Raw genomic sequence first — 15,158 nt, forward strand, 5'->3', positions numbered from 1 at the left:
CAGGATGCTTTTTCTTTTGTTTCCAAAATTCTTCTCTGTGCAACTCAAAATCCTAAATAACTTGGTGCTCTGAATGAGTTAAAACTACACAGAAGAAAGAGAAAAACTAAATTTAGGGGGAAGTCTCACATATCTTTTACAATAGATCATTTTGCTTATAGCCCAAAAGTTACCAATACCTTGTGATTACAATTCCTTCTAAATTCTGGCCAATTCAACCAATAGGCACAAAGTACCTTAAAGCAGTATGAAGGAATCTTCTCAACAGCATTTGAAATATGAGCTGTTAACAAAACTTTCTGTGATCTAAGGTCACTACAAGTATCTGGTTTAAATGTTTTTTCAAAAATAAGAACATTTTAAATAGAAATATATTTAGTGTTAGTAAAAATAAAAATGTTTAACCAAAGAATAAACTAAAAACAAAAATGCATCCTAAAATGTAGGTAAACAGTATCACATTTACTTCCATGACTATTCAAAGAATACAAAGAAAGACTCTTCTTTAAGTAAAAAGATACCATAACCACCCAAAGACTACCATATGGAATCAATAAATTAGCAGAATAAAAATATCTCAGGAGCTATCATTACAAAAAAATACATGACAGAAAATTTCACTCTGTAAAAACACAAGCTGTGAGTTTGCTTTTTCATCATACTATATACAACTTGTACATCCACCAAAATAATCTACTCAAAAATACATAGGAATAAATTTAACCAAAGAGATTAAAGGCTTATACACTGAAAATATAAAACACTGCTGAAAGAAATTAAAGAAGACATAAATAAATAGAAAGGCATCCATGTTCACAGACTGGAAGACTTAATATTAAAATGAAAGTGCCACCTACCCAAAGCGATCTATAGATTCAATGCACTCTCTATCAAATTTCAACATCTTTTTCGTAAGTAGAAAAACATATCCTAAGATTCATATGGAATCTCAAGAGACCCTGAATAGCATAGCAATCCTGAAAAAGAAAACAAAGCTGGAGGTCTCACATTTCCTGATTTCAAAACTTACTACAAAGCTATAGCAAACAAAAGTGTGGTACTGATAAAATGACAGACATCAGACCAATGGAATAGAATAGAGAGCCCAGAAATAAACCCTCCCATACAAACTCAATTGATTTTTGTTTGACAAGGATGCCAAAATCATCCCATGGGGAAAAGTCAGTCTTTTAAGCAAATGGTGCTGAGGAAACTGGATATCCATGTGCAAAAGACTGAAGCTGGACCCTTACTTTACACCATACATAAAAATTAACTCAAAATGGATCAGAGCTCTAAATGTAAGCCCTAAAACTGTAAAACTGTTAGAAGAAAACATTGGGGAAAATTCGTAGCATTGGACGTGGCAATGACTTATTGAATATAACACCAAAAAATCAGGCAATAAAAAGATAAATTAGACTTTATAAAAATTAAAACCTTTGTGCATCAGAGGATACTATCAAGAGAGTGGGAAGTCAATCCACAGAATAGGAGGAAACATTTGCAAATCATATACCTGAGAATGGGTTAATATCTAGAATACATAAAGAAGTCCTACAACTCAATAACAAAAAAGACAACCCAATTAAAACATTGTCAAGAAACTTAAATAGGCATTTCTCCAAATAAGATACACAAATGGCCAATAAATACATGAAAAGATGCTCAGTATCACTAGTAATTAGAGAAATGCAAATAAAAACCACAACGAGTTACCACTGTGTCACACCCATTAGAACGGCTATTATAAAGTAAAAAATATGTATTGACAATGATATGAAGGAATCGGACCTCTGTGCACTGCTGGTGGGAATGTAAAATGGTGCAGCTACTGTGGACTCCTCAACAGGTTAAACACGAAATTACAATATGATTCAGCAGTATCACTCCTAGGTATATACCAGAGGACTCAAACAGATACTTGTACACCAATGTCATAGTAGAATTCTTTACAATAGTCAAAATTCATCACTATATGAATGGACAAACAAAAAGTGGTATACATATACAACAGAATTTTTTCAGCCATAAAAACGAATGATATATGCTATAACATGGCCACATTTTGAAAACAACATGCTAAGAAAAATAAGCTAGAGACAAAAGGATAAAAAGTATATTATTCTACTCATGTGAGGTAACTAGAATAAGTAAATTCACAGGAAAAGAAAATTATATAGAGGTTACCAGACTCTGGGGGGAGGGAGGAATTGAAAGTTGTTTTTCAATGAGTATGAAGTTTATATTTGGGATGATAAAAAAGTTCTAGAAATAGATAGTGGTGATGGTTACACAACATTGTGAATGTACTTAATGAGAATGAATTGCACATGTTAAAATGACAAATTTTGTTATGTATATTTTACCACAATAAAAAATAATGTTTGGTGAAGACCTAATTATCTCCCACTGCTGTTAAAACCCACTTTATTTAGATTTTCAAATTACAATTAAATGTACTGTGTGTATGCACATTTAATGAATCTCCCTTGCAAAACAGACCCCGGCATGTTATGCACATCAGATATCCTAGAATGCACTTTCAATGTTCCAAATAATTATACTTGCACTTCAATTTGATTGCTAGTTCAGTTATTTATCTGCATGAAAATTAACAGGTCATAAGTTAAGGGAAAATATCTATCAATTCTATTGATGGTCCAAACATATATGTTTACAGTCCAAGTGCTAAAAATGAATATTGTACCTGATAGAGCATGACAGGTTCTATGTTGTATCCTAAGGTATCTGCAAAGTTCTTAGCGATGACTGTTTTCCCACAACCCTACAAATGGAAACAGTAATTTAAGGAACAAGGCAAAACAACCAAAAGTCAGAAAACAGCAGTTTGCAGTGAGGCTGCCATTCTTACTTTTCCTCCAATCAAACATATGTCCTTAACCATGTGAGACTGCATCATTTCAGCCAATAGTTGTTTATGGCTTGAAGTCTGTATAAAACATTCTGATCCACAGGGTTGACTGAGTGGCCTGGTCCCAGCTGGCACCTGTAATTAAAGAGAGGTAAATATAACATGCATATGTTTTTCTCAAAATATTAGTAAATGGCCCGGCTGGGCGTGGCTCAGCGGTTGAGCATCGATCTGGGATCCAGGCGATCAGGGTTCGATTCCCGGTCAGGGCACATGCTCGGGTTGCGGGCTCAATCAATGACTCTCTCATCATTGATGTTTCTATCTCTCTCTCTCCCTCTCCTTTCCTCTCTCTGAAATCAATAAAGATATATTTAAAAAAAAATTTTTTTTTTAAATTAGTAAATGAAAGCTCATAACTGCCATTTAAAGCCCCTACTAATTTCTTGCTCAATTCAAATCTATACTGTTTTTGGTATTTCAATAGAGCAGCAACTATTTTCTCATTCACAGATCTGATGATCATCAACAAACCTCCAAATCAATCATCTCCCTAAAATTAAAGCCCCATGCTGGCAGACATTTTCATAAGAATCAGGTCATCTTCACGCTATTTATAACTTATAATAACAAAGTCGCCACTTGAGAATGAAGGTTTTTGTCCAAATTCCAGTTATAAGTACAAAATTTAAAATCAGTCCGCTGGGACTCTCCAATGTCACCAATGGCCTGCTGACTTTTAAAATCCTTGTACACAAGTCCTTTCCCACTAACAACTTAGTTAACCACTAAGAAGCACCTGTTCTTAAAATCTCTCCTAGAATCCTTCATTCCTACTTCTTTTATTTTCCATCTCCTCCTTATTAGTCTCCTGGGGACCCTATCAGGAAAAGATTTCCATGCTCTGCTGGGGACTTGGCACTTGATCATACTGCACACAACATGAACCCTAAAGAATTGTAAGTTTGGAAGTGACAAAATCCAATTTGCATTTTAAAAAGATCATCCCTGTGGGAATACAGAAGGCTAACTGGAAGGGACTGGAGGCAATGAAGTTAGAAAGCTATCACTAAAAGGAAGGAAATAATGAAACCTTGCTCATACCTCATGCCTCTGGATATACTGTTTAAAATGCCTGAAAAGTCCAATCATCTTTCTACTCCTGGGCCACTGGAAAACTCCTATGTCATACTTCAAGACTTAGCTCAAGTCCCACCTCCTCTCTGAAACTTCCTCTACTCCTCCTGACTCCTTGTATTACTTCCTTCTCTATATCCCCATAGCCATTCCAGTGCAGTCCTTACTTATCTACCTCTGTCCTCAACCATCAGCTTGGTGAGGTCATTCACCAAGGAGACAGAAAGGTGTAGTGGAAAATAATCCTGCCTAGAAGTCCCAGCTATGATATTTACTAGCTGGTGACCATGGGTGAACTGATTACCTTTTTACATCAGATTTTTAATCTTTAAAAGGGAGATGATAAAACTTACATCCAGTGTTATTACGGGATTTAATGGCATAGTATATGCAAAGAGACAAATACAGTGACTAGTCCACAGCAGCACTAGTAAAACTTAATACAGAGCCTGGCTCATAGTAGACATAATCAATGTTCAGTTTGATGAATGAATAAAAGATTAATATGAATAAGTATTAATTATATCACATTAAAACACACCAAAAAGTCTACAATTAAAGTTTAGTCTGTCACAACATAAGAATGCAAGCCTTTTCTTTCCTACATTGATTTACAATTTATTTAAGGCAGGATTTTCCAACCTGTGTCTCCTAGAGTTAGTTTCCCATTGCTTCTTAGGGTTCTTAGGGATCTTAAAGAAAGGGTTAGAAGAAAGGATGGTAGAGGAAGCAGATGGAGCTCTATGACCAGATATCATTCCCCTCCTCTAAAAACTTCAACTAGAACAGTTCCTCTTTCAATTGTCCCATGTAGTTAAGAAAGATTTTACTTGAAAAGAGTGTTCTCTAGCTGCTAAAATATGTTTGAAAACACTGACTGTTTCTTACCAAGGACTCAGACTACAAAATGCTTTCATTAATCAACACTTAACTTCATTTCCTCAGAGGCTGACTTTTGTTTTTGATAAAGGGCTATCCCTATGTTTCTCCTGAACTTCTCCAGTTTAAAACATACATGACATAGATAAATATAGATACAGATATATAGATGCGATGCTATAGAGCCAAAGCAGAAGGATAAGGGGACCATACACCCAATTTAGGTAATAAAAATCAGCAGAACCAGGCACATCTTATAAAGTATAAACCCCGACCCTGGCCAGCATGGCTCATGTGGTTGGAGCATCGTCCTACACACTGAAATTTGGCAGGTTTGATTCCCAGTCAGGGCACATACCCAGGTTGTAGGTTCAATCCCCAGTCCGGGAATGTATGGGAGGCAACCGATCAATGTTTCTCTCTTCCTTCCTCTCTCTAAAGTCAATTTTTAAAAAAGAAAGAATAAACTCTGACTCATTACCTTAATGGTCACCTCTTTGTCTGCAATCCGGACAGTCACAGAAGCTTGGGAGATGTGGTTTTCAGTCGTCCTCTCCACTCTCACAATCTCTTTAGGAAGCAAAGAGCTTCTTGAATCTTGGAGTTCAAAGCGCTGTAAAATTACAAGAAAATCATGTAATTTATTTTTAATTTTATTACTAATGTTGGATATCTGGAAGATTCCATCTTAATTAGAACTGAAATTCACTCTACATTATAAAAGTAAAGGTAAAAAAATTAATAAGAATCTTTTCCTATTTTCATGAATACCATTCTATTTACACCAATTACTAAAGGTGATATGAATATAGTCCCTAAAATTTACTAAATGACAGAAAATAGAATCACTGAATTCCTGACCTGGTAGAAGTTTGCAGCCTACATTTCTTAATAATAGAAAGCTCAGTATTCTAGAAAGGGATGATGACTCTTGAAAACATGCTAAAGTAAAACAAGGACTGTATCAGTTGATTTCTTAAATAAACTCAGGTTAATATGTTGCCTGAAATTCATGAAACCAGAACTTCCTGGACAGCATTCTGCTGTTTGTGTGTGTGGTTAGCTTAACTGATTACAATAAATTATAACAATCAATCTTCCACAGTGTCTGGCACAGTGCCTTCTACAGTGTAGGTTATCAGTATTTGTCAAACTGGATTTAAAACACCAACATCATTCATTCTTTCTCCATGTGGGCCAATTATCAATGTTCTAACACTTGGTTATACCCCCTCACACCAGGTAGTTATGTAAAAAAGGCACAGAGAAAACAAATAAGTATATGAAAAAATTGAATACTAATTTAAAATTAATTAAATCCTATAGCCTACTCATAGCAGCATGTTCAATATGAAAAGCTTAATTCATTTTTAGTATTAAACAGGGAGAAATAACTGCCCCCCCAATCCAACTATAACATTATCCCTACAGTGAAAGAGTTGAATCTCAATGAAACAATAAATCACCACTTACTCAATAGAATGACACAACCTGAGAAAACAGATTTTTGAAAAGAAAATTATCTTCAACCTCAACATTCTAAACATAACAGCTCAGTTCAAGTCCCTGTTTGGTGTCATAAGTACTTAAGACAATCACTCCTTTCCCCAAACCTAAGAAAAATTATCTATTAGTGCTACAACACAAAGTAAGTGTTATACTTTACACATTTTATATATGTGAATCCCCATAGTATCACTTAATTTGGTAGGAATTGCTTCCATGTTGTAGACATATAACAATTATTGACACTTCAAGTTCATGCAAAGTTACACTGTACTTTGAGGGAGGTTTAATAGGAAAGGAGTAAGGCCTTAGCCAAGTGATTATTCATTAGACTTAATAGGATCTAAAGCCATTACATTCTAAGAAAACAAATATATGTGCTTAAAGGTATGTTTTTTTACCCCAGTTGTAGTAATGTCAATCTAGGTTGATATAGGATTGACGTCAGAGCACTTACATTCCAGAAATGAACACTAATGTCTTGAACCACTTGCTATACTGCTTATGTGCTTATAAATAATTCAAGCTAAACTATTTCAGTAGAATAATAATAGTAGGCTAGAATACAATAAGATGGTAAAACAACTCAAGTTTCAAAGTGAATTTCCATTGTAAGCATAGGAAATGTAGAAGACTGTTAATCAAAAAGGCAACTGAGGAGTAAAATAGATATATGATTCTTATAGGCTACATGTTAGCAAGTAGAAAAAAAAGTTTATTTACTTTACCATTTTATATTAATGACTATTTCCTATGAATTCTTTAATTTCAATTAAACAAATAGTACCAAAGTATTTTTGTTACAATTTCTTTGGGATTCCATTATTTGCACTGTAAATTATAATTAAGTAAAGGAAATGTAAATCGCAGGGGTGCTGGTCTGTAAGGCCTCCATATTCACCCGCACAATTCCCAATCCTGTCCCATCAAGCTATTTTCTTCATACTTTTTTCTAGGCTTTTGAGCACTAAAAAAGAAAATCACCATATCATGGTGTCTGGCTACTGAACAAATATGTAGCCTCCAGTCTCTGCTGGGCTCTTTTCCCAAGGTCTTTAGTGACTGATATAAACCATTACTACTCTCCTTAGGAGTCTATCTGAACCCATTCATCCCTGTCTCAGCAGGTAATCTAGCTGCTTCCGCCACTCACATCAGAGCCTTCAGGCACATACACCTTCACACTTCACAAGAATATTAACCCCATTACGGCAATATCAAGATGTATCTATTTGGTTCACTCCAAATCTCAGAACCTAGAATCAGACACATGGAACATGAACATAGTCAATGGTCAATAAAGGCTTGTTAAATGAACAAATGAAATTCTTTTTCCTTCATCCTCAAAATCTTCTATATTTTCATCAATCCTTACTTCTTTCCCTTTACTGTCTCAGTAAAAAGGACTTCTGCTTTAATTATAAGTAGAAGGAAAATCAGTAGAAGTCTACTTTCTCCATCTTAGTTTATGATAATTTCATCATTCCAGTTGCTAGTACAGTATGTTTTCCACCATTCCAAACCAAGGCACAATGGTGCTCTGGAAATGACCTTTCCTGCCTCCCCCGGAACATATTTCTGTAAGTAGTTTCCATAGTCTCCACAGATTTCATCCCTTTTTCCTATAAAGTTGTTTGTCTCCCCCATTTCAAGAAACAAACAAAAAGCCATTTCTTAATTCTACATCATCCTTGAGTGAATCACCATCTATTTGGTTCTGCTCACCATCAAACTTCTTTTACAAGTAGTATATCATCACTGTTTAAGCTTTCTCATCTCTGAGTTACTATTTGGCCCACTAATTTTTGGTTTACAATCCTACCACTCTACTAGCACTGCTGCTGGTAAGTCCACCAATAATATCCCACTTGCCAAATTAGTTTTCCTATTGTACTGTTTCCTCCTTCTCAGTCTCCCTTGCAGGTCCTTCATCTTCCTGACCAGTACACATTAGGGTGGTTTAGGAGGAAATCTTCTGTATTTTCTACCTATGTTCACTTTGTAAATAATCTTATTCAGTTTCAGACTACAAACCATCTATATATTCATGGCTCCCACTTTCCTTTCTCCTAGAAATTCAGACTTCTCTTCTAAACTCCTGATTTGTATATGTAACTGACATTTCCATTTGGAGAACTAATAGGTATTTTAAATTCAGCATACACAACACTCAGGTCCTGATCTTCCTCCCATGTTCTCTATCTCCAACTTCATCATTCAGGTGCTCAGTTCAAAAAGTTTGAAATCACCCTTGACTCTTTGTCCCAACCCTACTTCCAATCCTTCAGCACATAGTATTCTATCTTCAAAACATGACCCAAAAGCAACCACTTCTTATCAAGCTCAAAGCTGGTCAAAGCCACCACTCTCTCTTACCTAGATTATTACAACAACCTACTAACTGTTTTTTCCCTGTTTTCACCCTTATTCTCTACAGTGATTGTTTAGCACTTTTTAGCAACCAGAGTGAGCTTGTTAAGATGCTCAGTCATATAAGAGATTCCTATGCTCAAAACCTTATAATGACATTCCACCTCATTCTAACTGAAGGCAAAAGTCCTTTCAATGACCTGTAAAGCCCTACGTGACCTAACCTCCTTTACCTTCTGATCCCATGCCCTCCTCACCTCTTCTTCAGCCACTCTGCCCCCTCATCCTGCCCTTTGCTATTCATAGGATACCCTAGGAGTACTCCTGCCTCAGGACTTTTACATGCTTATTCCTTGTTTTAAATGCTTTCCTCCCATGTTTCTTGTTCAGATCTTAAATGTCACCTTCTCAGTGAGGGCATCCATTTCTCAACTAATATACTATATAATTTTTTACTTACTTTATTGATTGATTGTTACCCCTCACTAAAAAATAAGCTCAGTGAATGAAGTTAGAGACTTTTGTCCATTTTGATTACTCCTACATCTCAAACACAACTGTGCCTGCTAATTGATTAGATAGAAGAAATGGACAGAATAAAAAGCTTTTGGAATAAATAATCAAAAAGTCTTCATTCAACAAGACAGCTCTGAAACATCTGAAACTGGCTATTTCTTCCCTCTTAAAACAGTCTCTCTCCATGCCCCTAAGAATATTCTCTCCTACTCTACTTAGATATCTCTCACTGGTCTTCCTCTCTAATTTGGAGGTTCTTTGCCTACTGTCCAATCCTAAAATATTGGTACTTCCAGGGTTGGGGTTCAGGCACTATTTCTTCTCACTATATATGTTCCTCTTGGGTTCTTTCATCCATTGTTATGAATTCAACTAACACCATATCTAAGTGACTCGAAAGTATTTATCTTTAATAATAGCAAAAGAGCTCCAGATTCAGATCCATATTTTCAGGTCAGCTAGACAAACACACTTGAGAACCTCAAATTTAAAAGACCCCACTGTATTGAGCTCGCTCCCAACCTAAACGTGCTCATTTTCTCTACTTTCTCATGTTAATTAATGGCCTCAGTTGTCCAAGCTAGGATTCGTGAACATTCTAGAATTTGCGCCTTCTCTCACAGTCTCCCTCCCAACCCTTCTTATACTTTATCAGTTAGTAAGGCCTATCATTCCACCTGAAACATTTCTCATATCCATTCAATCTCTATTTCACTGACCTAATTCAAGTCTTTATTACTCTGATCACAGTAATTCATCACTATGCTTTATTTGTATGTGTGGTGCCCCAACCAGACCATAAGTTCCCCAAGAGCAGAGGTCAGATCATATTCCTTTCTGCATCCCAAGATTTCTGTATGCACATCATGTGCCAAATAATGAGTGCTCAATTAATGTTTGTTGAACTGGAATGAAAACACTAAATGCAAGATTCTTCCTAGTTTCTCAGCAAAGACTAAAGTTCATTTTATATTATCAGCGGATAAGTGGAAACACAGTCTTTCTAAATCACCTACGAAACTTATGAATTTAACCATTGTTAAGATAAAGTCCTGCCTAAGAAGGACCAAGACATGGTACTAGAAGCCTGGATGTACTTGTTGCCATACTGTAACAAATACCATTCTCATAGTATAGCAGATTCAGAATGAGAGTATTTTCTTTAAGATGCCCTTAACTAAAAGCTAGAAGTGATGTTATGACTATAGAAACCTGTTTTTAGAATATGAGTATCATAAGATGAGCACCATCTGGGGAATGAAAAACATTGTAGCTATTTTTATAGCTTGTTTAGAAAAAAAGAAAGGTGTACTGAATTTAACCTAACTGCATTTTCAGTAATAATTTTTCCTTAAAAAAAAATAGCCTAATTAAGTGATTACACTAAAATCCAAATAGATAGCTAATTCAAATACAACTATACATTAATTTCTATGACAGTCTACGTCAGAATATAATTATTTGTCAAGGAAAAGTTGTTGTAGGTATGGACTTTCTTGGTTTGCTATTATAATACATATTTCTATTCTTCAGTTCAGCATTTTTTTCAAATTGAACAATATTCCCTTAATTTTCATCACTCTTAATTCAAAATTATTTGCAGATATAAAAAATGTTCATCTGTGAACATCAGCATGAGAAAATAGAGAAACTTAGAATAAAAAACAGGTCAAAGAGACTCCTAAGAACAGATCATAAAGAATTATACCAATCAGTAGACTGCTCTGCTCCATTTTTAAGGAAAGAGGTTTAATTCTCTGATGTGAATGTATGTACCAATGTGTAATGATCTTATAAAAAGGAAGTTATTAATTAGGTTCAGCCAAATGAACCTAAGCTGTTGCTCCCCAACCACCTACTAAGGAACTGGAAAAAGAAGTACTGTTTCTTAACTAGCAATTCATATAACTAAGGCAAGAAAAGACAATCGCTTTTTCTTCTCTCGTCTATCATTCTCTTTTTCCTTTTTTTTTAAACTCTACAATCAAATTTGAAATAATTTCTGTTTGTCATATGGGCCTTTAATCACTTTTCTATGTTCCCCTTAATATAAAGGTCAAAATAAAGGCCAAACAAAAGAAACACTAGTTACTTTTTTCACAAAATTGAACTTTTTTTTTAACCTTCCTCCCAGCATATGTTTTCTTTTGTTGATTGGAGAGAGAGAGAGAGAAAGAGAGAGAGAAAGTGGGAAAGGGAGAAAGAAACATTGATGTGAGAGAGAAACATTGATTGGTTAGCTCCCTTATGCACCCTGACCGGGGACTGAACCCGGCACCTTTTGGGACACAGGATGACGCTTCAATCAACTGAGCCACCTTGCCAGGGCTACAAAACTCAACTCTTAAAAGGTATTCTATAATTTTATCTAATTTGTTTAACTAGTTTTGAAATTAGAGACCAGAAACACATCAAAGTGTTCTGGTGTTTTGTTTTGTTTTTTGGTAAAGACCTTTGTTCATAACTGACTTATCTAGGCACTGATATCTTCTCTCAGTTGTATCATGAAAAACTTCACCTCTTCCCGCAACATCTTCTTCCTCCCTATTTACCCTGTTCCCTAGACGTTGGGCACTGTGCTAATGGGCATCAAGGGAGCTCATAGGAAATCATGTCCTTTTCCTTAAACACTAGGTGCACTACTTCAGTGACCAGCGCAACCTTAGTTTAGATGATTAAATCAAATATGAGTTCTAGTTTTCTATTTTCCAGCTCCTAGAATAAAAGTTAAAGTAAACTATAGTCAGAAAATGGTAGTTCCCTGTCTCCTTGAGCCTCTGAATTAATTTCCACATTTCCAAATGGTTCTTCATTATCCCACTAATATTCCACCCCCTTCTCCTCCTCTCCCTCCTTCTCTCCTCTTCCCTTCTCTCTCTCACCCTCCTTTCCCCCTCTCAAACACACAGACTTATTTTTCTTTCATCAGTGGCTCCTACTTCACTGTCCCCAGCTCTGCTTCTATGTTATCCTGTCTCTTCCACACTCCTTTGCCCCTTTACTGACCATTACCTTCCCCTTGCTTCTTGATGCTTTGTTTTTTGATTCTGTCTCTAACTACACTTCTCAGCATCTCCAAGGAACAGCTTTTTATTATTTTTATTTTATTATTATTATTGACACCACCAACCAATGACAATATTGTCGTTTTGGCTAGCTGATATGTGAAAAAAATCCCACTAAAGTAACTAGAATCTATTGTTCCAGTCTTCTGAGTTCTTCCCACTGTTACTAGCTGCACAGAGAATATGTACTCTGTACTCCCAAAATCCCTGTGTAGATCTGGGGATAAGAAAAAAACAAAAACCATGCCATATGCTTTAGGTTGTCAAATTTCGGCCTCTGAAAAATGAAGGATCTATACGCACAGCCACAAAAGTTGTTGTTCACATTCTACATAAGCCTAAGAAATCTGCACCTTGAGCCAAACTAAAAGAGAAGCAAAAACTGTCTTTTATAAAAAGGAATTAATTAGGGTGAGTTAACAAATCTCTGCCAAGGGTCAATACTTTTAAATATATAGTTATAAGATACCATATGGTGTAAGTGGCCCTTGAGAAAACACTACCAAGTTATAGGCAGATAAATTTTAACTTAGTGTTATCTTACATTTGCTTTTAAATTGTTTAAATTTTAAAATGGGCTATACTGGATATTCTTAAATGAGTTATACTGGATATTCACTTCTTAAAATTTTGTATCCTAAAATAATTTCACACTTGCTGGGAAGAAACATGGTTTTATAAAAACTCTATTTCACCTTCATCCATGTTTCACAGTGGTTCATATTTTAGCACATTTGTTCCCTTTCTCCTTCCAGCCATCCCTACACACACATACTATCACTGGTCTTTTCTAAACCATTTGAGAGTAATCTGCAGATATGATGCCCCATTACCCTTAAACATTCCAGTTCATATTTATGGAAAACAATAAATCTGCACAACAATGAGAAAAGAAGAAATAAAAGGCCTTCAAACTGAGAAAGAAGTAGAGCCATCATTATCTGCAAATAAGATGATACTGTATATAGAGAACCCTAAAGATTCCACCCAAAAACCAATAGAACTGTTAAATACAGTCAAGTAGCAGAATAAAAAATAAATACCCAGAAATCAGTTGCACTTTTATACAGCAATAATGAACTATCAGAAAAGGAAACTAAAAAAAAATCCCATTCACAATTGCTTCAGAAATAATAAAATACCCTGGAATAAATTTAACCAAAGATGTAAAAGACCTGTAATTGGAAAATTATAAGACCCTGAAGACGATAGAAATAAGTGGAAGCATACACCATGTTCATAGATAGGAAGAATTAACATAATTAAAATGTCCATACTACCCAAAGCAATCTATAGATTCAACAAAATTCCTATCAAGATACCACTGGCATATTTCACAGAACTAGAATAATCCAAAAGTTTATATGAAACCACAAAAGACCCAGAATAGCCACAGCAATTCTAAGAAAGAAGAACAAAGTTGGAGGAATCACACTACCTGATATCAAATTATACTACAAGGCCATAGTAATCAAAACAGCATCTTACTGGCATAAAAACAGACATATAGATCAATGGAACAGAATAGAGAGCCCAGAAATAAACCCATGCCCTTTATAGTCAATTAATATTTGACAAAGGAGGCAAAAGCATACATGCGGGTAAAGATAATCTATTCAATAAACGGTGTTGGGAAAACTGAACAGATATGTGCAAAAAAATGAAACTAGACCACCTTCTTACACTATACACAAAATAAATTTGAATTGGATTAAGCGCTTAAATTTTAGACTCAAAACCATAAAAATCCTAGAAGAAAACATAGACAGTAAAAACTTGGACATTTCTCTTATCGATATTGTTTCTGATATATCTCCTTGGGCAAGAAAAACAAAAGAAAAAATAAATAAATGGGACTACATCAAACTAAAAAGGTTTCGCACAGCAAAGGAAACCATCAACAAAATGAAAAGGCAACCCACTGAATGGGAGAACATATTCGCCAATGATACATCTGATAAAGGTTTAATATCCAAAATGTGTAAGGAACTTATAAAACTCAACGCCAAGAAAACAAACAATCCATTTAAGAATTGGGTAAAAAAACCTGAATAGACACTTCTCCAAAGAGGACATACTAATGGCCAATAGACATATGAAAGGATGCTCACTGTTACTAATCATAAGAGTAATGTAAATTAAAACCACAATGAACTATCACCTCACACCTACCAGAATGGCTATCATCAATAAATCAACAAACAAGCTCGGCCGGACGTGGCTCAGTGGTTGAGCGTCGACCTGGGATCCATGCAATCGGGGTTCGATTCCCGGTCGGGGCACATGCCCTGGTTGTGGGCTCGATCAATGACTCTCTCATCATTGATGTTTCTGCCTCTCTCTCCCCCTCTCCTTTCCTCTGTCTGAAATCAATAAAGATATATTTTTAAAAAATAAAAAAATTTTAAAAAATAAAGTATGAGACACTTCTCTAAAGTGTCTTTAAAAAAAAGAAAGAAAAATAAATAAATCAACAAACAAGTGTTGGCAAAGATGTGAAGAAAAGGGAACCCTTGTACACTGTTGCTAGGAATTCAGATTGGTGCAGCCACTGTGGAAAGCAGTATGGAGTTACCTCAAAAAATATAAAATGGAATTGCCTTATGACCCAGCAATTTCACTTCTGTGAATCTATCCAAAGAAATCCAAAACACTAATTTGAAAAGATATATGCACCCCTATGTTCATTACAGCTTTATCTACCTACAATTGCCAAGATTTGGAAACAGCCCAAGTGTTCATTAGTAGTGGAATGGATAAAAAAGCTGTGGTATACACAATGGAATACGTCTCAGCCTTAAAAAAGAAAG

At 35.4% G+C, this 15,158-nt stretch overlaps 1 protein-coding gene across 1 annotated transcript in view; it reads right to left on the reverse strand.

Annotated features, from left to right (window-relative positions):
• Positions 1–15,158, reverse strand: part of VWA8 (von Willebrand factor A domain containing 8) — a 331,062-nt gene that overhangs the window by 260,221 nt on the left and 55,683 nt on the right. Inside the window, exons 10-12 of the mRNA XM_081127980.1 lie at positions 5,373–5,504; positions 2,876–3,010; positions 2,711–2,788 (exon numbers count right to left, since the gene is read on the reverse strand). Coding sequence (XP_080984106.1) covers positions 2,711–2,788; positions 2,876–3,010; positions 5,373–5,504 — 345 coding nt within the window. The remainder of the gene's footprint in view (positions 1–2,710; positions 2,789–2,875; positions 3,011–5,372; positions 5,505–15,158) is intronic.

Source organism: Miniopterus schreibersii (genome assembly GCF_964146895.1).
Source record: "Miniopterus schreibersii genome assembly, chromosome: 2".
Lineage (NCBI taxonomy): Eukaryota > Metazoa > Chordata > Mammalia > Chiroptera > Miniopteridae > Miniopterus > Miniopterus schreibersii.